Source organism: Acromyrmex echinatior, chromosome 1 (assembly GCF_024713525.1).
Source record: "Acromyrmex echinatior isolate Ae372 chromosome 1, ASM2471352v2, whole genome shotgun sequence".
Classification (NCBI taxonomy): domain Eukaryota; kingdom Metazoa; phylum Arthropoda; class Insecta; order Hymenoptera; family Formicidae; genus Acromyrmex; species Acromyrmex echinatior.
In genome coordinates, this window is record NC_141852.1 from 27215240 (window position 1) to 27241061 (window position 25822).

Genomic DNA, 25822 nt, shown 5'->3' on the forward strand with positions numbered 1-25822 from the left:
GGGTTATGCTTCTTTGCGCAGCATCTGGAGATTGAAATAGTAGACTAGTGGAATAATCTAGAGTTAACCTACAAACATTACAAACATTACAATTTGATAGCTGCCAACACTTGTTAATGCATTACCGCAAGATAAAATAATATAAGAGAGTGAAGAATATATGTAAGTATATATGCATATAAATAATAAAATTAATATTGTTACTTGGGAAATAAATATACAGTATAGTAACAAAAATATTCATTAAAAAAATTGTGCCATGGCAATAGCAAAGCACTATACAGTAATTGCATATATATAGTAATTGATTTATATGATATTATATATCTTTTCTCAAAGATATTAGCTTTTTGAAGAAAAATATCCTAAATGGATTTTTTGAACGTCCTTTTTGATTCCATTACAATTATAAATTGTTATGCAGAGAGATTACAAATAAATCCTTTATGTATGTATTCAATCTCCAATTCAAAGAATCAAGCTTTGTTAGGTTTTATCTGTAATATATTTAAATGCTTCGTATTACAAAAAATAGATAACATATCAGAGACTTTAAAAGTAATGCTTCATATGAATTAAAGAAAGGGAAAGAGAAAAACAATTTATATATATATATATAAATTTCAAGTTTCAGAAAACTGAAGAATTTGTATGTACTTACACAGCATATCGGTTTTTGTAATATGTAATTTTCATCTTTTCAAACATAAATTTAAAATAGTTTACGTATACAAAAAAAACTCTTTGATTCGATTCAATAAAGTTAATTTATTTTATCGATATTGTTTTTTTTTATATCTAAAAATCTGACAAATCAGAGATTTAAGAAGTCAAGAATTAAGTAAAATTTATTTATCAAAGAGGAAGATTGGCAAAATATGACAGAGAATACTAATAATACTTATGATATTAATGGACAACATTTCAATTCTGACATGTATTTTCAAAAGTTATTAAAGGTAAGTTGATTTTAAAGGTAAGAGAAAAGTTTTATGAGTTTAGTTTTAAAAGTTTTATTTTATTCATTACTTTTTATTCATTACTTTCTTATTTTTTCTAAAATAAAAATATTATACATATTTTAAAAGAAGATATCTTATATTTTATATAATAAAACAAAATGCTGTTTACACTTTTCTTTGAATTATTTATCAGGAATGCACATTAAAACAAATTATGGATCACGAAGCAGAGATTCTAAAAAATACTCAAGCATTACATTCAGATATGCAGACTTTGGTATATGAAAATTATAATAAGTTCATATCTGCTACTGATACTATACGCAAGGTAAATCAGCTTTTGAGAAATTATTAGATTTGTCTTTAATTTTTTAAATATATTTTAGATGAAAACTGATTTCAAAGAAATGGAGGACAACATGGATCTTTTAGCACAGAATATGGAAAGCATCACTTCTTTTTCAGAGCAGATCTCTTCAACTTTACATGGAACAAGACAACAAATTGCTAAACTTTCTTCTGTACACACTTTATTGAAAAAATTGCAATTTCTTTTCAAGCTACCTGGCAATCTTAAGGATAAAATAAACGAAGAAAAATATGCAGAAGTATACATTATATTTTTATATATGAATATATATATATATATATAATATATAATGTAACAATAATATAAAGTCTTTTATGTAAATTTTCTCTCTCTTAAATTATAGATAATTTTTAAATTATAGATAATAAATTGTTGTTTTTCAGGCAGTTCAAGATTATGTTCATGCGCAAAGAGTTTTAAATCAATATAGCAACATGCCATCCTTCCAAGGCATCCAAAAAGACTGTGAGGATATTTTGGAAGAATTAAAATCTAAACTCAGGTTACAATTTCATAAGAGAGATGCTTCTGCTAAAGCTTTAGCCGAAAATATAGATCTTTTGCTACAATTAAAGGAACCAGCTGATTCATTATGCACTGAATTCTTGATACATGCTGAAGAAAGATTAACAGAACAATTAGATATTTTGAAAGATATGTGCGAAAATGACATTATAGAGTTCGTAGATATGGCTTCTTCAGGATTTCTTAGTGATTTATGTCTAATTGTGACTTCCTACAATGATATGTTCATAAATCGATCATTGGAAGACGATTTAGTTGATGATTTTGAAATAAAAGCTATGGATCATTTGAATAAGTTTATTTTGAGCAATATGAAAAAATATTTTGATTTGATGAGCAAAAGAGTAGAAGATGTAGCAGATACAGCAATTTTAGTGAGAGCTCTTGATAGATTTCATCGTAGATTACAAGCGATGAATATGTTGTCCAAGGAGACAGATTTTACTAGGTGAAGGAAAATAGATACATATTAAATAAAATATATAAATAATTTAGAATATCTGTATAAACACATACGCACGCACACACGCGCGCTTACACACACACACACACACACACACACACACACATGATAGACTATAAATATTGGGTCATCTAAAAAGTATCCGCGGTTTTTGGTCACTAGATGGGTTGATCATCAACACCATCTAGTGACAAAAAACCGCGGATACTTTTTAGATGACCCAATATAATAAGTTAATATAATATTGCAGAATTGGTACTGATCTTGTTTTAAATGCTGGCCGAAAACAATGTCGCAATCATTTGCATAATCTGAAGCAACACTTGAGTGAGATTTTAGTTAAAGTAAGACAAACTTTAGCTACTAAGGTCACACAGGATGGTGATGGAGGATTAGCGGAACTTCAAGCTATGCTTATTATGCCTACTATAGAAAAAATTAAAGGAGTTTTACAGGATTTATTGGTTTGTACTTCTAACTTAATTCTTTATTCAATATTTTAGGTTTTTCTTAAATTTTTTAATTTCTGATTGAAATTTAAAATTTATTAATAATGTTTACGTAAACATGATGCAAGAACTTCGTATTATTTAATTTAATATAGTTCTTAAGATTAATTATGTCATTAATATTTTCTGATTTAATGTAATTTAATTTTTAATTATATTTTATTTTCTATTCTGTGATATAATTTCTTCTGTGATTTTATCATTTAAAATCTTTTTTCTTCTTTCTTTGATAATTATATTGGATCTTCTGTTTTTCTAATAATAGTAAATATGAACAATGGAAACTTAAGTTGGTTATAATTGTTCCAGGTATTTTTACAGCCAGACTTGTCATTCAGTTTGAAAACCCAATTTTTGCAAAGTTTCTGTGTGGATGAAGTTAGAGAAGGATTAGTAATCGGTTTTTTACATCATCTTACAGCTACAGTAGCTGGATTTTGCAACGGATCCGATGTACCTAAATTTCCACCTACCCTATTACTTCTGCTCAGCAAAATGTGTATCGAGTACAAGGAGAGCAACGTCCGTTATCTGGTATTCAAAAATAAAAAGATTTAAAAAATGTTTTAATTAATCATGATCGCATCAATTGTTTATCAATAATAAACAAACTATTATGAATAAATTAAGATGTACAAGTAGATGTGTATGTATGTGTAGAGTTATTAAAACACGGCATCATCCACTCTGAACAGATAGAGTGGACTAAACTGAGTCGAATAATCCTCTACCATTTTGCGATTTTCGCAATGGTTAACGAGATATTAATTACTAAAATTCGCTAAATATTGTTTTTCAATATTTTTTTTACTTAAATACTACAACTTTACAGAAAAATTGCAAGAAACAAAAATTAATTTTCTTTTCATAGAATTTTAAGAATTTTCTCAGAATTTTTTATCAACTTTTTAGTACTGCATTTTCTTATTTTTACCACCATGAGAAAATACAATATTAAAAAATTCTGAAAAAATTCTGAAAAAAACTCTCAGAACTTTATAAGAAGAAAATAAATCATTTTTGTTTCTTACTGTTTTTCTGTAAAGTTGATAGTATTTGAGTAAAAAATTATTGATCAATATTTAGCGATTTTTAATAATTAATATCTCGTTAATTTCGAAATCATTGCGAAAATCGCAAAATGGTAGAAGACTTTTCGACTCAGTTTAATCCACTTTATCTGCTCAGAATGAGTGGTGCTATTGTAGTGATGCTATTTTAATGACACTCTGTATAATATCTAATAATTTTATTTATATTTTGCAGCTTACGACTATCGACGATCTTTTCAGTATTGATCAATATGCATCTTCAGAAAATATCATAACTCCCGGATCAGAAATGTGTGATAGTTTTCAAAAAGCTGCTCAGAATTTATTAAATCACTATGTACGAATTCAGGGATTGACAGTATCCCAAATGCTGAGAAAATCCGTAGAGACCAGGGATTGGTTACACACGATTGAACCTAGAACCGTGAGAGCTGTTATGAAGAGAGTTGTCGAAGATGTAACTGCCATTGATGTACAAGTTGCCACTTTATACGAAGATAATGATGGTCAGGTCGATAGAAGTAGCGACAGTAGTAGAAAGACTCACAGGTAAAAGATTTTCACTTAAATAATTTTTTTATTTAATATCTAGTTGTCATGTAAATGTTAACTGAAAAATGTTAATATAAAATATGATTATATAAATTTTTGGAATCTCTGATATTTAAATCATCTATTTTGAAATTTATTATTTTTTGATCATTGAAACCAGAGTACATAATAAAAATTTGTTCTAGTGTTAGCATATCTAGACAACATTATAGATCAAATTGGTCATCTTATACACCTAGTCACATCGATTCTTCTCTAGTGACAAATATCCATAAATTGTTCTCTGAACGAATTGAAATATTCTCTTCTGTACAATTCAACAAGGCATCTATTCTAACAGGGATCATCAAAATAAGTTTGAAGGTGATATTAATAATATTTTTATAATAATAATAATTATAAAATAATCTTTTAATATATCTAATATAAATAAAAATATTAAAAACGACTACTTGTATGAGTAAAATTATAAGGATTTAAAAATGCTTAATGCTATATATTTTCTCACAATTATAATATTGATCAACGTTTCGACTTTACAGTCTTTTTCAAAATCTACATAGAATTTAAATCTTTAACAGAATTAAATGATACAGAATTAAATGAACATATAATTGCCAAACGATAAATTACTGTTAAGAGATCAACAGAGAAATTTCAAAACTTTAGTCGTCAAACAATAAAATATTATTGATGGAGGATTCATCAACAAGAAAGTTTTGAGATTTCTCTGTTTGAAGATATTCATCAAGACCCTTCTCGCACAGAGTAAATGAAATATGAAGAAAGATCTAACTTTTTTGGTCTCTTAACGGTAGTTTATTATTTGGCGATTATAAGTATTATTTAATTCTGTTAAACATGATTTAAATTCTATGTAGATTTTGAAAAAGATTCTATGAAGTCGAAACAGTAATCAATATGGTAATTGTGAAAAAATATAGCGTTTTTACATTTTTATAATTTTGCTCACAAGTAGTCATTTTAAATATTTTTATGTATTGCTAAGTAAGATAACGAGCGATTTATTGCTTTTGCTTAATATAATGCAATTGTATTGTATTTATATATTATAGTTCAATTTTTAATTGTTATTTTATATCATTTATTATTAATGAGATCAGTATTAATTAAATTGTATTTTTTTGTAATATTTATTATTTTTTAAAAATGATTTTCTAGTATATATAGGAATAAAAATTTGTGCGAAATAATACTTCTAGCAGGCATTGTACTGGCTTAATAATCGCTCAGGTGCAGAGTAGTCGCAATGACAAAATAGCACGACCATTATCCACTTTATGAAGTTGATTCATCCTTCCAACTCTGCCATCGTTCACTACGCAATATGTTTCATGCTTCTGTCATGCTTACATCTAATTGAATAAAAAATTAAATTATTAATAATTATTTTTTAATATAATAGTAATTTTTTATAATAGGATTTTAAAATGTATTATATAAAAAAAAGAATTATTTTGTTGTATGAAAAAATTATATGAAGTTACAGCACCATATGATTATCAAGTTTCTTTAATATTTTCTGTTTAATTTGTATATACAGACTTTCCTTGAATGCGTGAGATTGCGAACGTTCAGCAAATATGGTTTACAACAAATCCAAGTGGATACTCATTATTTACAACTTTATTTATGGCGATTCGTGTCAGATGAAAAGTAAGAAAGATTTCGATTTAATTTTATAAATTTAATTTTATAAAATACTTTATAATAATTAATAATTAATAATTTTTAATTAAAATAAATATAAAGTAAATATTAATAATTTTTATAATGATTTGTGTGTATGTATATGTATATATACATGTATATATATATTTACTTATATTTATTATTATTATTTGTAGTGTGGTTCACTTTTTGCTAGACGAGATTTTAGGTAGTGCAGTCCATAGATGTCTGGATCCTGTTTTGATGGAGCCCAGCGTAGTGGACATTATTTGCGAAAAAGGTTGAATTATGAACGTTAATAAATTATCTTGTACAGTCATACATAGAAATAATATGTCATGGTAATATATGCAATATGTAATTTGTAAAAATGTCTTGAAATGATAATTATAATAGCTGCAATATTTAAATATGTATTATGCAATATATATAAAATTATAAAAGTAATAGTTAAGGATTAGGATTAAATTATACACAATAATTAATACACACTGTTTTATTTATTATAATATATAATCTCTTATAAAAAAAATCCTCAAACTCTTCCTTTCATCCTTTTCTATCATGTTGTGAAATTGATTCTGATTATTCCTACCTATATATATTCATATATACATATATCTTATTAAAAGTATAAAGCTATTGGAAGCAATATATGATATAAGAAACGCAGACAGAGTCAGATGATTTTAATAAATCTGAATTTATTATTACATTTCAAATCTTTTTACCGAGTTCTCTTCACATTTTTAAGTGCTTTTTTTGAAAAATTTATATTTTAAATATTTTTTTACATTATATATATTTTGAATAAAAATAAAAATTATATTTCATATAATATCATGTAATACATTTTTAAAATTTTTTTCTTATATTTTTATTTTGCTTGTTTTTTAGTTTTTGATTTTATCTATGTTATAATCACTTTTATCATTTTATTTATTTTTTATTTTAATTTCCTATTTTAAATCTTTTATATTATAGCACAATTTAATACTATTACAATTTCTTTACAATACCCTAATTCATCAGAATATTATCGATCAATTAAGAGACAAATGGAGTCGCAATAAGTTTATCGTTTGTATAGGATACCAAAGAGAACTTGTTGGTTATAACCCCTTGGCAGTAGCTATCTCTCGACTTAATTCGGACTTCCTCTCTCTTGGGATGAGATTCATTCGGTGAGTATCCGGCCTGAGCCCACGCATGGCATTCTATCCAATTTAATAACACTCGCTCCCCTGAAACGCTTTCGGCAAACTGTGACTGTAAAATTTGATTCTGAATTCTTTTACAAAGAACTGAGTACTTTACATTAATTATCATTCTAATCTTAAAGAAGAGGACACTTAATGCAATAGTGTCTACAAAATATTCTATATATTTTTAATTTCATTCACGTTTAAAAAATTAGAATAATTTAAATTAAAATCAATTAAATTAAAAATTTATCTCTATCTTTGATATCATTTTATTTTCAAGATCTTTTAATTCTCAATGCATTTCAAATAAATTTAATTTCATATTTTTCTAATTACAGAATATTCCTTTTTGCTTTATGTTATCGATCTTTATGTATATCAAATTATTATTAAATTATAATAAAATAAAATATCAGTTAACCAATGTTCAGCAAATTTTTGAGATCATAAAATATATATAATAGAAAAAATTTAATAACACATTTTTTATGTTTTTCAAATAGAAAAAATATGAAATTAATTTGAGATGCATTGAAGAGAGATCTCGAATATAAAATGATCTCAAAGATAGAGAGACAACAAACATATGGCAGCAGACACACGTGATATCTCAAGAAACACCTGTGCATGTGTAACTTGTTGGCAATTTCTCGTGGCATTCCATCTGAAGCTGCTGCTACATATAGATACCAATCGTACTTCTAGCTACGACGTGTCAAAGTGAATTGATAGTTATGTGAAGAGTTCGTTTTCAAAGGCTGGAATAAGTTTACAATTCATAAATCATCTGCGTAAAGTATTTAATATAATATATAATATATTACATACACATATTAGAACACAATATTCTTGAAAATAAATTTTATTAAAAATTTATTTTAGATATACAGCGTCCTACTTGGAGAATAGTCATTTTATTTTCGGCTTTTCTTTAGCAATTTCTCGAAATTGATTTCTTTTTTATACATGATTAATACATTCATATGTCTAATCAAAAGATGACAAATGAAAAGGAAATAAAGCAAGTAATCGGCATTGTGTAGTACTAACATTGCTTCACTTTGGTACTTAAAATAGACCCGCATGGGAAAGTCACGGTCGTCATAAAATCGTTATAGCGTTTCAAAGTACATAGTATAAGCGTAATATAAAAGTTTTCGTACACAATTTTTTTAAAGATAAAATTTGCATATAATTGTCTGTTAATTTCTAGATTTCATGATATTGAAAATTTTAATTTTACATATGTTTTTCTACGACGTAAATTTCGGAGTGTTCATTTGAGAACGTTATTATGTGGTAAATTTTTTATGTCACATTAGCATATGTGTACGGGCGTGCACAAAACTATGTTTAAACACACAACATACACAAATACACACTTACATAACGTTTTGCATACGTACGTATATAAATTTTTTCTTTAAAGACGTATGGCATATACTAATATTATATGCTAATTTTGTTTCAGACTCTTAAAAAATAATATACATATTAATATACATACAGAAATAGCAATAAGGATATTTCGATTTGTGACCGTAACAATGGGCGAAGCACCATTAGAACGCTCGTTGGTGCGTTCACAACTCTAACTATCCTTTTCACGTCTGTTAAACATACATTCATTAGTACCTTTTTGAAAAATGTAATTAGTAGATACTTTAATGACAAAAAATAGAATAGTATCAATTTCGATATTCTCTGTAAATGTATGCATCTATCAATGCCTGTAAATTATATACGTAATAATATCAATTTCTGATATACATTTAATTTTTCCTATATAAATATTTGAAGATAATTAATATATGATGAAGTTTAAAAGAAATATAAATTAATTAGAAAAGAACATTTTTAATTCACCAGCTTATTTGCATACTAAGTAGTAGTGCCGTAGGTGATGATTTCAAAAATTCACTTCGACACAATTACTTTACATGCTGGTAGGCACAATCGACGTGAAACTGGAATGAAAGTAAAGTATTATACAAGTAAAAACTAAATATTTTCTAGGTAAAATTCTTTTTCCCTTAATTCCTTTGGTTCCCATAATTTTTAATTTATTCTTTTTCTTCGAATTCTTCAATTAAACTTCTTGAATTTTTCATGTCTTCTTTTTATTTTAGCTTGACAATCTATATGTGGGATTTAATTCGCGACGAGAACGCAAGTAATCTCGTCGCGGAATTTGAATGAGGGCCTTACTGGACCGGTGAATAGTTTGATAACAGTTCCCCTCTAGATAGATGAAGGGGAAAGGAGGGACAAGATCATTCGCCGTCGGTTGGCGGACTATTCAGTGCCGCGACCGACACTGATTTCAATTGGTAAATTGACTCAGAACGAGTGGGAGAGAAAAAAATGGCAGCATGGAGTGATCGACGATGAAGCCACGGAAGTAGGGGAAAAGACAGTGGCGTAACTAGCATTAAAAAAATGTTTAGGAATTTAAAATAAAAAAAAAATATATATATATATATACGGTTTTAATATACATATATTTTATAAAAAATTAAATTAAATTTTATAATTTAAATTAAATAAAATAATAATAATTAATTTATATAAATTTAAAATATAGTCATATTTATATAATTTAAAATATAATCATATTTATGAAATTAATGATTACCAAAAATTGAAATATATGACTTACTTTTATATTATTCCTGTTTTTGTTCATTGTACATTCCTATTACTTTTATTCCTTGTTTACTTCTATTCACTTGTATTATTCCATTTCATTTTGTAGATTATGCATTATGAGAAAGAAGGAGAGAAAAAAGAAAGAAGTTTTTCTTATCATTTTATTCAAAAATCAAAAATTTATTATTTTTGTTGTCAGAGAGAAAAGGTCCTAACGATTAATTAATCAAAAGATAATAGAAAATACTGTCAGAAAATAACGGTAGCTATGGATGTCTCTTTTCTCGTCACCAAGCAGTTGGTTAATAGGCACTGAACGCCGTTTGAATGCTTAATGCGGCGCGCATTCTAGGATTAAATTGACCAATCATTTCCCGCGCGCACAGCGGAGCCAATTGCGCCGCGCGCTCGCGCGCCCTACTATATCAAGCCAATCAACGGCACTTAGCGTTCAGTCATCGTCGCGTCGCTGTGCTGTGCGTGTTGTTGCAAATTGTGCTGTGTGCGTGCACCACTATATCAAGCTCATCAAGCGTGCACGGCCAGCACGACGCTCAGTCACTGCGTGCTTCGTCAGTGAAGTTTTTTTTATTCTGTTCACGTAGAACTGTAAAACACGCGCGAGAATAAAGCTGCGATTCAGCACATTTAGTGAAACGAAGTGAAGAATGTACGCGAGTTGGTTTACTTTAGTTTGTAATAATAAAAGACTCTTGATAGTTTTTTACTTAAAAAATTAGTATATTTATACAGAATTTAATTACTTCCTTGTGTCCAATATCATAAAGTCCTCCGTCTATTTATATATTTTCTAAATTGGATTTTTTTTTTTAAACTTTTTGTTAATAATTTGCTCATATCTATGATATTCAAATATCTTTGTTCCTCTATTAAAATTAATCTTCAGAAAATCATAATTAATTGTGCTATACACATATATCTATATTATCTGTTAAAATTTTATTTATATGCATCTATGCGTGTGTGCGTGTGTGCGTGTGTGCGTGTGTGCGTGTGTGCGTGTGTGCGTGCGTGCGTGCGTGCGTGTGTGTGTGGTGCGCGCGTGCGCGCGCGCGCAATATATATGTGCATATATATATATATATATATATATATGCATATATCCATACGTGTGTATAAAAAATATTAAAATAGTGGAAGACTGACAAAAATTTTATTAGAGATTATTAATAAAAATATCTAATAGATATATGCATATCGTCTCTGAATAAAAAAAATTGTGTTACTACATAAAATTAGTTGCTTACGTGCACGATGTGCTGAAGGGTTAAAGGTTACTTTCGATTTCCTGCGATTGTCTCGACAAGAATGCAAGAATTGTTAAAATATGTGTAAAGCAATTGTTAATTGAATTTGAACGCTAATTTTTTTCTATTTAGAATTTAAATTAATATTCTTGAAAATATATTTTTTTCTTTCTTATTATTAGATTCTTTAGAATTATTATTAATGTTATTTTTTTATATTGTTTTAAGCACTTTGAACTTTTAAATTTTATAACCTAAAATACTTTTTTTAATTTTTAATTAATTTTTTATAACTTTTTATTTGTAGTTGAGCTTTAACTTTTTCTTAATTAATTAACTTTTCATTATACTAAATAAATTGCTAAATTTAATTATTTGAAAAGATTTTAAAATATTATATTTCTTGTTAATCTTCAATTTCAAGTACATTGAAATTAGAAGATATATTTTCTTATTCTGAAAATATAATATGCTTTGCTCTCTTCATGGGTCTTCGCTCTTTATCATGATGACTTCTTCACCTCGCACACACGATAATATAGAGTATAGGATAAGAGAAGAAAGATATAACTAGAGTTGAAATACCAATAATATGTTCAGTGAGAAAGCAATTTGAGAAGTAGCTATTAATATACAAATTTTTTTTTATGTTTACTTAGATTCAATCAATGAAATCAGTTGCATGACACTTGGTAATTTCTTTCTAATTGTTAATGTTGCGTTAATTGAATAAATTACATAATATTATTAATTTGTTGTATTTTTGAGTGCAACAAATAAATTTGCATTTTTTATTTTCCAAATTATTATTAACGTCTTTGTAATATTTATTATTAATAACATTACTTAGTAAATTAAATAAATTATAAGATTAAATAATTTTATTCGAATTTTATTCTAATAAAGAATGTCACTATTAATATAAAATGATTACTATTACACACACACATTCATTATTTTTTAAACTATTTGTTTTGTAATTCATTAAGTAATCAATTTTGCATCAAAATACTAAAAATTAATTTAATTATGTTAGTAACAATATTTTGAAGAAAGAATAAATAGGTTGAAAAATTTAGAAATGTAAAAGTATTTATTATAAATAATACAATTTTACAGCTTAGAAATTAATTAAGAAATCGAAAGAATTAGAAGACTTTATAAGTTTAAACTATTATGTATATAATTAATTAATTATTATATATATAATTAACAAACATAAAAATTGTTTCCTTTTTTTCTTTTAGCATCATATCGTTATTATTATCATTATTCTATTCTATCTAATTATGTATTTTATTTTCTTTTTTACGTCATTGTTATCTTTCGAATATGTTTAAATGTCAATACTCATATTCTCGTAGTAAGTAGTCATTTTCAAATTAAGGGGAAAGAGAAGGCTTGATGAACATCGAGAGAAGCCACCGACATTAGCAGAAATTGACGTTAATTGATAACTTCAACCCTTCTATTCTTTCTTGTTTTATCTCACGACAAGTTTCTTTGTCTCTTGTTTTTTAATCTTTATAACCATCAATACTAAAACAGTTAGCTGTTTTATTTAGAGAGTATATCATTAATTATCAAATAAATTGCAGCGAATTTAAAAGTCTTTATCGAATAAAAAAATTAAACAAAAAATGAATAAAACAATATTACGTTTCTAAATATTAAAATTATATATTGTGGTTAAAATTAAATCGAATAAAGTTAAATAATGAGGTATAAAATAAAATTTCAATAAAAATAAGAAAATTTAGCATTTTTTAATATTCTGTTTGCTTATATTTTCAATTCTTTATTCTTTTTCGGAGGTGATACAATTATTATATTATAATCTATGTATACATTGGTATGTAGATGTTAAGCTGAATCTGCAACGACGGTCTTTAATCCTCTTTAGCGAATGATTAAAACTTAATCCGAGCGACATTAAAAAGTATGTAATAAACAGCACAGCATAAATTGCTTTTATTTATTGATGTTTTTATTTATACGTCTATTATGTACACACACACACACACAATATATATATATATATACATACATATATAAAACTTTATTTATTTGAGAAATTTTATTAGAATGTTCTTATCGCGCGTACATGCAAAAGATTATTATTATAAATATCCATATATTAATTTTTATGCATATTTTTTCATGTCAATTAAATGAGGCATCACATATAGTATCTATATTGAGAGAAGAAAATGATTGCAATTACTATATAATTTAATTATATTAACTGTAATTTATAATCATTTTCAGTATCAACTATATACTTGTTTGCAGTATATTGATAATTGATACCAGTATAAATTATTATTACTTATAACGTTATAGCAATATATAATAACTACAAAAATAAAGCTATTAATTATAATTATTTTATCGTGCAATTATAGTTATATATAAATACAAAATTTTTCTGTCGATATCTATCTCGTTTTATGGGCAGAATATCGTTATTAATAATTATTTATTTATTTTTAGTTACTTTATATTTAGTTATTTTTATATAAAGCACAATTATTTCTTAATTTATATATTTTACATTTTCATATTATTACATCTTATGCAATCTTGATACTCGAGCAATTTCTAGACTATGAATGATGAATAGGACGTTTGAGAAAAGAGAAACACATTCGCCAAACACGCAGCGAAATCAAAGATTCAGTTGTACTCTCATTTCTTTAATCTTTCATCTTTGTAATAATATGTGCTTTGACTTAATTTTACTGCATTGTATTGCGTTATAAGATGTCCGAGTATTTGAAAATAACTGAACATGTGTACTTATAATTTTTTTGAACATATATATATATATATATATATATTCTATATATATATATATAAGACCACATAATACTTAAATTACTTTAAATAATCTATAATGTATAAAATATATATTTAATATTAAATCTATACAAAAATCATACCTTATCTTATATAATTAAATAATAAAATAATAATATAATTTTATATAATTTTATTTTGTTAAGATATACGTTACTATATTTACGTATTATTCGATAAAAATAATTATTATATTATATTATTTTTAATAATATAAAAGTTTATACAAAACTAAACAAGAAAATTTGAATATATTCCAGTAATTATGAGAGAATGATAGTGAAAGAAAGGAAGAAGTTGGGAGGGAAAGGAGAATACAGTGGGCGACTTTAATGATTTCTCGAGGCTGTTTTAATAGAGTACGTCTGCCGTTGCATCATCACTGTATACCGGGTGTCCAGCTGATTAATAATTGCTGACAAGTTTTTAAATAATTTTGCAGACTTTCCTTCAGGGAAGATGTGGTGAGAAAAAAATTTTTCAACGTAATTTTACAATTATTTACAATATAATTTTTACCGTAAATTTATAAATTTTACAATTATATTTTTATAATTTTTACTTTTAAAATATTATTTATTACTATATTAATTTGTAATATTATTTAACATTTATATACATTTTGTGATAGAAATTATTTAAAATTTTTTTATAGTTAAATTTTATAATATTTAATTCATACATAACAAAAAGTAATAATCTTTCTTTTTTTTTCTCTTTTTTTCTTTTTTTGTCTAGGAGATAGGTAGCGCATATATACATGTAATAAAAGAAAAGGAGAAGAGAAAGAAAAAAACAAACCAATCTAAGAATGAAGGGAGGAGAGAGAGAGAAAGAGAGAGAGAGAGAGAGAGAGAATCTTAATTAATCCTAATAAGTCCATATTGCCGGTAATACCCGGTGAGATTAGATAATTGGCGGAGGAACTCAGTAATTTACACATGACTTGTACGACACATGGTTTTCTTTTTATTATTGCACAAAATAACTTATAGAGTTTTCCTCCGTTATTATCGTATAAACGATTAGTGATAGATGTAATGATAGAACATTTCATATATAATATATGTTTCATACATAATATTGTATATGTACATAAAAATTTTATAGAAAAAGTAGCTCAACTGATTTGCCCTATTCTTTATTAAGTTCTACAGATTACTAATTTTATGTTTTACTGTTTTATTTTTATATTTTATAATATAATATTTATGATATGTGTATTTTGTTTACAGAAAGTAGTGAATAACAATTCCTAAAGGATTTCTTTGAATTTGAGGAAGATAATATTAATTTTTTCTTTAATCATTCATAATTAAAAATTGTGTAACGATAAATAAATATTTATTTTTTCAATTTTTTACGAATTTTATATTTTATTATTTTATTTTTATATTTTATAATATAATATTTATGATATGTGTATTTTGTTTACAGAAAGTAGTGAATAATAATTCCTAAAGGATTTCTTTGAATTTGAGGAAGATAATATTAATCTTTTCTTTAATCATTCATAATTAAAAATTATGTAATGATAAATAAATATTTATTTTTTCAATTTTATTTTTTATTATATTTTTACGTTATGCTATATATTTTATTTGCAGAATAACTGATCTCTTTGAAGCTTCAATGGAAAAGGAAAAATTAAGTCCTGTCCTGTTCCTAAGTACTAGTGCCGCAGGAGTGATTAGGCTGTATGAGACATTACCGTATCTCCTGCTGCTCAAGTGCTTATCAACGGGTCGGGACGCTTGTCAACTTTAATTCATGATCTAAGAAGCAACAGAAGATTTGGATACTTTTGTTTTGTTGTTTCATATTATTTCAAAAATATTGTAGAACGTATTTTTAATGAAAATGATTTATTTCCCTTATTTTTTAAATATCCTTTGTAATATTATATAATGATTTATTTCCCTTATTTTTTAAATATCCTTTGTAATATTATATAATAACGATAATAATTATAGTAATAATAAAAGTTATGACAATAGTCTAACGATTATATTTAAGATATATGTATAATGATTAAAAATAATTAGATTTATATGTGTATGTATGTTATATGTATATAAATGTATAAAATATTTAATTATTGTAGTATATAAGATTATATTTTAATTTAATTATTGTAGTATATAAAATGTATGATAAATATTAATTTATAATATATATATATATATACACACATACATTTGTTCCTTTATTTTATTATATGATATTTATTATGATAAATATTTAATGTAAAACAATTATATACATTATATGTATATTATATATACATTATATATTATATATTATATATTTTATATACATATATATATATGTTTGTATATATACATATATATAATATATCATAAGTAAAAAATTATAGACACATATATTACCCTGGTAGCAAAATGTTAGCAATTTGGGACCAAATTAGCAGCATACTCATCAAAGTTTGACTAACAAAACCATAGCCATCTGTGTCCGCATTTGGCTACGGATTTGTCGAAAAGGATCTGTTGACAGGCTATACCAGCAAATTGATGGCAGAAACTGAGCAGAATCTGCTCGAATCAGATTCTGCTCTCAATCTGCTCTCAATCTGCCATCAGGTTATACAAGACTTTGTTTTGTTTCTGCTACCAATCTGCTGGCATAGTATGTCTAACAACTTTATTATATTTCATATTAATTTGCTGACAATGTCAGATAATACAAATTCTGTATACAATTTGGTGCCTTTCTACAATCAGAAATTGGTAACAGGCTCTGTTCAAAATCTGTCTTCGCAGGCTTTGCTATCAGAATTAATTATATGACATAATTTTCTTTAAATCGTAAAATTGATAATTGAATGTTCAACTCATCAAATTGTGATAAAAAATTATGTTACTATTTTTAATAATAATAAAAATATACATGAGAAAATCGCTCGATTAATACATTTACTTTCTGCATTTACTTATAAACCTTTTTCTTCTATTTCTTTCTTAAGATCAAAGATATCTTAATACATATTTATCTCAAAAACAGAAATCGTACTTACGGGCCGGGAAAAAATATTTCATATATATAATTATATATAGTTACCCAGCAAACGAGAATGGATTGAAATGGATTCAGATGTTCAGAAATATTGATTCACGAATGTTAAAATGAACGTTTTTCAATCTTGAATGCATTTTTATTCATTTATAGGAATTGCATGGAGCATATCTCTATGCCTTTCAATTTAAATTAAAAATAATATTAGCTTTTTCTGTGCATTGTGAATACTGTTCAATTCAAAATTTTGAATAGGAAATACAGTTTTTCAATCCAATTGTATCCAATTGAATCTAATTGAATCCAATTGAATTCAATTAAATCCCAAAAAAAGTATTCGCTATTATATATATATATATATATATATATATATATATATATATATAAATACGCATTCGGGTAGAAAAAAATTTTAATCCATTTTAATCCATTCTCGTTTTTTATTGGGTATATAGTTATATAAAATTATATAAAATTGCATACAATTAAATTATAAAAAAATGGACATACTTTATATATAATTATATATGAAATATGTTATGATGAAATATGTGTTTTAATCTCGTTTACTGGGTATATGTAACATTTTTCCCGGGAAATACGTTCTTTTACATTTACAGCGTTTATAAAGTATTATTTTCCTTTAATATTTGACAATAAGAATGAATTGATGCTTATAGTTTTGAGCGTGAAAATGGAATGCATTTGCAGTGTTTAGTCCAGATCTTCATATGGGCAACAGCGCTTTGACACCGAACGCTGATTGGTGAAAAACGAGTGATGGAGGTAAATTTTATCTCCACAATCGACTTTTCACCAATCAGCGTTCAGTGTCAAAGCGTCGTTGCCCATATGAGAATCTTCCGGGCTTAAGGTGGTTGTATTGCAAACATTACTTAAAGATGACTTTTCTTAAGATTTGTTTGAAGCTTTTAGACCTTAGCAGAAAACTGATTTAAGCCTTGTGTCCATGATGTTAGAAATCAGTCCAAGACTTCGGATAAGGAAAGAATTGACCAATCGTAATAGTCATGTGATCAAATTGTTCAAATGTGATTTGTTAATTTTTTTCTATCCGAGATCTCGGACCGATTTTTATCGTGGACATTAGGTTTTATAATCTTAAAACAAATGACTACGTTTACACGGCTCGATTTATATCAAAGTTATAATATCAATATTAAGAAATTGATCAATCATAGCTATTCCTTTTTCCAGAATGGAATGACTGTGATTGACTAGTTTTATAACATCGATGTTATACCTTCAGGTGCATTTTCATGGACGTCAATAGACGCGCGACAAGACGATTTTGCGACGTCTGTTAATTTCAGCGTCGATGCTCAAGGTATATCTTGAAATGAGGTGAAAATTACAAAAGTGAACAAATTCACTAGAATATTCATAATTTAATTGGTCAATACCTAGTAATCATTGCTCATTTTTGTAATTTTCATTTCGTTTCAAAATACACAATTAAACCCCAAAAGTTCAGATTTTCCAACTTCTGAGCGTTGCGCGTGAAAGACAACTTAAGACCCTACGATCGCTACTTGTATTGTAGATAAAATAGATTTAACAATTCTTCAAATTCAGTTGCAGCATACAAAAATAATTTATAAATCGTAGATCATCTAAACACAAAATAGGAAATATAGCTTGATAAAATCTATGTATTGCACGATTCTAATAAATATCAGCAATCTAGTATTTCTTTTTTTTATTTTCTTTTTTCATTTTCTTCAGTTGCGGCTATCACAACAGTTACTGCTGCTAAACGTCTTTTTTAAATTTCATGATTTTGGAAATTGATATTTACATATTCTACCATATACTCAATGTTTCATCAATGGTGATCACATTTATTCGTTTGTTACAATAAATCAGTTCTTTTTTGACTTGGATTTCGACCTTCCCAGCAAACGAGAATGGATTGAAATGAATTGAAATGGATTCAAAAATATCGGCGTCATTTATAATAATCTAACCTTACCTTTATCTGATTTTGAGCGTCAACGCGTCAATTAACGTCCATGAAAAAGCACCTTTCGACGTAAATTGAGTCGTGTAAGCGTAATCAGTGGCCTAGTTTGCACCGAAGTTTTAAACTAAATCAGAATGTAAGAACAACCAACTGCAGTATTCCTCTGTCATTCAACTGTAATAAGGGAATACTCGACTGTAGTTGATTGGTTCTCACATTCTGATCCGGTTTAAATTCTCAGAGAGAAACCTGAGAGAGAACATGATGGTCCAAAACCTGTAACCGCAAAATGCAGCCACGACTACTGCCCTCTGACAAAGTGTATATAAACTATATAACAACACTTTTCTTAGGATACATCGTCCACTTTTCAAGGTTGAAGATGATAAATCGATATTTGGTTCATATAATCGTGCTACATGTAACTAGGGACACTAGGCACCGAGAACAGGAAATAACGAGCTGTCCAATCAGAACTCTGGGATGTGATATCGAACTTACATATCAGCTCTGATTGGACGGCTCGTTATTCCCTATTGCCTATGCCTATTGCCTGTGCTTATTGTGTTTAAGCCTTTACAGTGAGCGATCACTCAACTGTCCGCTGAACGCAGTCATGACGCACTCTCTATTCCGCCGTCCTATTATGCACCGTGTGATTTCATCCTAATATTGACCACCGCGATGTACAGAAGCGTTTATAATAGAGAGCTTTATAAAATTCGATCGGAATTATTTTTCCTACAATTTCTTTAAAAAATACAAGAAAAATGTAGGAAATAATCGAATTATTTTAATCGGAACCCATTCCAAGCAATTCCATAATACGCCCTGAAATATCGAATTACTAGAGAGACTGACGATAGCGCTTGACGGAACTCCAGGGGGTCTATTCTTGAAAAATATCGCATACGAAAAATGAGAGAAATGCTATATGGTATATGTAACGCGTACTATAATATTGTATTTCCCTAGTTTTTCGTATGTGATATAATACTTTTCGAGAATAGAGACCTAGAGCGCTGTAGTGCCATCAATCAAGAGACCTGTTCTTTTTGGCTGAATTTTGCGATTGATCACTACATCTTTCTTCTTCTTTTTTCTTCCTGAAAAGAAAAGGAAGAAAGGTAAACTGGTGCAAAAATTTAGCTAAAAAGAACAGGCCTTATATTTTGGTCAATTACATAATTTTTATGTAGTTAATTATAACTATTGGGTCATCTAAAAAGTATCTGCGATTTTTTGTCACTAGATGGTTGACATCAACACCATCTAGTGACAAAAAATCGCGGATACTTTTTAGATGACCCAATATATGGATGAATGGATGACTCACAAATCTTTTTAATGATACTTTAAAACTTCGTATGAAATACATACGTTTTGGAATAGTAAGGGCCCATCTCATCAATTCCGATTAATCTAATCGGTCGATTGTTACATTGAAACTGACTAATTGCATTTGCTATTCAGCAGAATTAACCAATCACGGTTGACACTTAATCGACCGATTAGATTAGTTAGTTAATCGAAGTTAATAAAACCGGCCCTAATTCTTTTCACCCGGTGTATGTACTTGTTCGGTCAAGTATACTGAGGAGCAAAAATGAGCTTGTATTGTATTTCGGTGTAAGTTGCTGTAGACGAGTGTTTCACCCGTGGGTTGTGATAGGTGGAATGATACGTTCGTCTATACCAATTTACACCGAAGTACACTGCAGTGCATTAATTCGTTAGATCATAGTAGACTTATCAACGTTTATTTTTTACTTAAATACTATCAACTTTACAGAAAAATTGAAAGAGACAGAAATCATTTATTCTCTTCCCGTAGAACTCTAAGAATTTTTTCAGAATTTTTTATAAACTTTTTAGTACTGCATTTTTTTAATTTCGATAAGTCAAGCTGCTACTATGACCAGCGAATTAATGCACTGCACTATACAAGCTTATCTTTGCTCCTCAGTGTACATACGTACCCAAAATTTTGCTGCCGCATCGTGCAGCGCATGAAAAGCCAGCTTAAAATGAATCCTAGGAAGTTTTACGTGTGGCGCGCATGCAGCATACTTGCGCGCGCATATCCGTTCTCCGTGATTCTAATCATCTAGTGTGCTAGTCGCGTCGCGCACTCTTCCGTTCGCGTTGGGGATTCCATTCGTTTACCTGTATATGTGACATTTTTTTTCTACGGACCGTTCGCGCTGTTCCAACATGTTTACCTGGTTGTACCGCCCTTATCATGATAACCAGCAATCCGTCATCGATTCCATCATGATATTCACGTCGCCTTATCGACAGCATTAATTCTCAGGTACGTGGACCGCAGACAGTGCCGAGTTCCGCGGCACCCCGCCAACGCGAATGGCAAACGGCGGCGCGCCCTGACGAGAATCTGTTTACGTAGTAATGGCGAATGTGCTTACTCCTCGTCACTGTCGCGACGCCTTCCTTCATCTTCCGTACTTTTTCCATTTGGAGGAAAACGACGAATCTGGTTAGAGCAGGGGTAGTGGGGTGAAGAGCGGGGGAATTACTATAGAATTTCAATTTTTGTCTTTTTATTGTGAATTGGATATATAATTGTTAAATAACTTATTTTTAATTTTAGAGTTTAGAGAAGAAAAAAAAAATATACATTTTGACAAGATATTTTGTGGTAGTTGTACAGTAGTTGTGTAAAAAGGATCTTATTATCAAAGTATTGCTGAATTCTTTTAGTTTTGTTTTATAGATTATTCTTCTGATTCTAATTTATACAAAGGTCAAAATATTACTAAGTTTTTTATAATTAAAAGCTAAATGCCTTTGTTTTTCATAGCCGGAAACAGGATTTTTATAATTATATATAATTTTTAGCTTTGCAAAACAAAAATAGAGAGAGAGAGAAAGAGAGTGTCATGGATGATGAAGTGCGACTTGAAGGTGAAGAGGAGATGGAGCTGGATGAGGCTTCGGATGGTGAAGACGAGGATGAAGAAACAACAGGCATCCCTATATCTCCAGCTAACTCGGATCAATTGCTTGGACAGACAACACCAACCACTGGTAACATAATTATATTTTAAACATTCTCTTTGTTATTTTTAGAAAAATAATATGCATGTTGCAATCACTATTATAATATTTATAAAAGTAATATAAACATAATTATTTAATTTATTAAAATATCAGAAGTAGAGTATTAAATTAAGTAAAGAATAAAATAATACAAAAATTACAAAGAAAGTTTTAATTTTCTACAAAGTATATGTATATATAATAATACTTAATATTATATTTAATTAATATAATATTATTTATATTAAATTATCTTTGAAAATTTCTTTTTAAAAAAATATCTAGTTACATCAGATGAGGCTTTTCATGATCCACTGCGGTATCCAAAGTTTTCATTACCTGGTGGTAAACCTTTGAATATTCGCCGTGGACCTGGCAGACCTCGGAAAGAACGACCTTTTGGTTTAACTCGTGGAGGAGGCACAAAAAGATCTTTTGGAAGGGGTAGTGCCAGAGGCAAAGGGTTTGTTCAGTCACTATAATTATTATTTTAATATGCACACAATGCGTGCTTATTTACGTATGCATATATGTATATATGTATATATGTATATATGTATATATGATTATATTGTATATTCATATATGTGTATCCATAAATATGTGTATGTATAAAATTATGTTTTTAATAGAGCATTTACGAATTATTTGATGTCATTTTTTAATATTTTATTATTTCTATAGATTTGGATACACAAGAGGTGTACCGCGTCGTACCAAAAGTAAAGATGATGACACACACTCGGAATCACCAAGTCCTTTGCGTATCACTGGGATGGATGATACTGGTCCTGATGGTAGTAGTGAATTAGTGGGAAACTCGATTGAGAGATCGATGCCGGCGCCTGAAGAACCTCCTTACTTTTCTGAACAATGGTAAGATAATTCTTTATAATTTTTATTTTGTACTTAAAATGAGTTTTAGTAATTGAATATATTAAAATATTGTAAAATGATTTACATACACGATAGAATTTTTAAAATATTTTTTATATTTCATGTAATAATTATTTCGATGAATTAAATAAAAAATAAATGAAATATTAAAAAGCAAATTTAAGTATTTTAAATGATATTAAAAACTATAATTATAAAAATTTCTAGGCCGGGCAAAGTATGTGCGTTATGCAATTTAGGCGAGAGGAGTCAGTTGGGACAAGGTGAATTTTTGCGTCTGACATGTCCACCAGGTTTTACTCCTGAGAAGCCGACAAACCGCGATGAAACAGGTAGCGACCATCTTGTCAATGTCACTGTTGCAGGAGATAAAAGTCCGCGTGCTACTGGACCTGGAATTGCTGTTACCTGTCGTAGACAAAAAAGTCTAGCCAAATGCAGGTAAAAATATATTACAAATTAATTCTTAACTAGCAAATTCATAAAGTGTGCTTATTAACTTATATAGAAATAAACAATTAAAATATATTAAAATTTATATCTGTTAAAATTATTACATTAAAATTATTTTTTATAGGAATACTAGTCTAACTAATTTCACGGAACCGGTGGAAGAATTGACAATCGTAGGTTATTTGGAAGAACCAGAAGTCGGGACTCTGTTTGATTCCTCAACCGGTCATTACTATATTCATCAATCATGTATTATCTGGTCTAGCAACAATCAAATTTTAATATCAGAATTGGCATGTCGTGCTGTTTTACAAGCTTCCTCCAGACGGTGCGCCTATTGCTCGCATTATGGTGCTGGAATTTCTTGCAAAGTAAGCCATAGTTTAGCTATATATTATAGTAGTCAGTGATATAAAGATTTTTATGTTATATAACACACACACACACACACACACACACATATGAATTATAATAAAAGTAAAACAAACGATTTATATTTAGAATTTTTTTATATTTAGAATTTTTTTTATATTTAGAATTAAATAATTGTAAAAATAAAAATCGAAAAGTATTTTATATATATTCACAGTTTAATTGTGATTGCTTAATTATAATTAATTGCGGTATTTGACAGGTAACCTCGTGCAATCGTTATTTTCATTTTCCGTGTGCTGCGGCCAGCAGTTGCTTTCAAGACAGTAAGAATTTGGCCCTTTTTTGCAGTCAGCATCTTGGTCAAGTTCCACTTTTATGTAAGTTTCTAATTTTTAAATTTTCTAATCTTTTTTTAATATCTGAAAATGAAGTAAAAGTAAGAAAGAAAGAAACTTTTAAAGTCTAAATTCTATATATTTTTTATACGTAAATATAAGGAAATTATTTTATTAATATAATGGTGAATTTATGCGAATTTTATTAATAAGTGCGAATTTGTGAACATTTTTTTACAATTTCTGTACTTTTTTGGACTTTCACTTCTATAAAAAATACGAGAATTCATCCTCTGTCGTTTCTCAAAAAAAAAAAAAATTCTGGACGAAACCACTACTCATGTACAAATAGGATTGTCTAAAACTTTGTTTTAAATGCGTTTTATGTATATGCTAAATAAATATATTGCCATAATTGACTCGATAGTGCGTGCGCGCTTATACACACGCACATATACGCATCATTGTTACCTAATATTTATTCTCAAAACCAAACAATTTTTATCTAAATATTTTTAGCTACAGTGCTTACTTATAAGAGATAAAATTTTGTAAATACTTAACCGTTTGATTTTAAAGAAGTTAATCGAATGCAAAATAATTTTACATTTATAGTGTGTGGAGAAGTTACTTGCGTTCAATGTTATGGAATGGGTGATGTCTCGAATCTAGTGATGTGCTCCGTTTGCGGCCAACACTATCATGGCAGTTGTGTGGGCTTGGCATTATTACCTGGGGTACGTGCTGGATGGCAGTGCGTGTCTTGCCGTGTATGTCAAGTCTGTCGGCAACCCGAGGATGTTTCAAAGGTTATAAAAATTCAAATAAATACAGAACGAATAGAGAAATGAAAAATGAAACTTAATCATAAAATACAAACTTTGATTTTGTTGTGATACTATTAGAGTAGTCAGCAATTTTTTGTTAAGTTGAAAAATTGTTTTCCCTTTTTCTGAAAAACTTTTTTTAGTCGTATCATTTATGAAGGAACGACACACACACACACACACACACACACACACACACACACACACACACACACACATCTCTTTTTAATGGTTTTTATAAAACAAGATTTTTTTTATAGGTAATGCTATGTGAACGATGTGACAAAGCTTATCATCCCGGTTGTTTGCGACCGATTGTCACTTCTATTCCAAAATACGGCTGGAAGTGTAAATGTTGTCGCGTGTGCACCGATTGTGGTTCACGTACTCCTGGAGCTGGACTATCTTCCAGATGGCATTCTCATTATACCGTCTGTGATTCATGCTATCAGCAGCGTAACAAGGGCTTTTCTTGTCCACTCTGTAGAAAGGCATATAGGTAACCAAGATATCTCACTTTTGCAAAATTTTTATATTATATAAATAAATAATTATAATTTTTTATTGAAGTCAAGTAAAATATGATTTTTGTAAGAATTTTTATAACCATTTGTTAAATTATATACTGTTTTATTGATTTGGACATTACCATTTTCAAAGCTTTAATTCAAGTATATGAGAATTTGTATATATTTATATATATGTTATTGTATGTTTTTTATTATTTTTATTTATTTATTATTTGTTGC

The 25822-nt window shown here is 28.0% G+C and overlaps 2 protein-coding genes across 17 annotated transcripts in view; both read left to right on the forward strand.

Annotated features, from left to right (window-relative positions):
- The first annotated feature begins 27 nt into the window (after positions 1–27).
- On the forward strand, positions 28–16301 carry Vps51 (vacuolar protein sorting 51). 5 transcript variants are annotated; one of them, XM_087406763.1, is made up of 14 exons: positions 34–162; positions 629–959; positions 1156–1290; positions 1349–1570; positions 1716–2305; positions 2571–2784; positions 3139–3363; positions 4096–4430; positions 4619–4796; positions 5998–6110; positions 6302–7309; positions 9460–10649; positions 13108–13186; positions 14367–16301. In XM_087406763.1, the coding sequence occupies exons 2-11, from the start codon at positions 879–881 to the stop codon at positions 6408–6410; spliced, it is 2202 nt and encodes a 733-aa protein (XP_087262889.1). In that variant the 5' UTR covers positions 34–162; positions 629–878; the 3' UTR covers positions 6411–7309; positions 9460–10649; positions 13108–13186; positions 14367–16301. The 5 variants fall into 5 exon arrangements, with proteins under 5 accessions (XP_087262892.1, XP_087262889.1, XP_087262879.1 ...); XM_087406753.1 differs by lacking the exon at positions 13108–13186 and having other exon boundaries at positions 14367–14570; positions 14845–16301; XM_087406745.1 differs by lacking the exon at positions 13108–13186.
- Positions 16302–21204: 4903 nt separating this feature from the next.
- Positions 21205–25822, forward strand: part of LOC105148205 (uncharacterized) — a 41139-nt gene continuing 36521 nt past the window's right edge. For 11 of the 12 annotated variants that reach the window (XR_015546968.1, XR_015546972.1, XR_015546971.1 and 8 more), the window contains exons 1-9: positions 21447–21623; positions 21986–22174; positions 22472–22649; positions 22871–23062; positions 23291–23524; positions 23661–23907; positions 24171–24288; positions 24862–25055; positions 25334–25572. Coding sequence is in view for 1 of the 12 variants with exons in the window: in XM_087411975.1 (XP_087268101.1) it covers positions 21536–21623; positions 21986–22174; positions 22472–22649; positions 22871–23062; positions 23291–23524; positions 23661–23907; positions 24171–24288; positions 24862–25055; positions 25334–25572 (1679 nt within the window). In the remaining 11 variants the exon portion in view is untranslated. The other variant, XR_015546973.1, reaches the window with a different exon arrangement.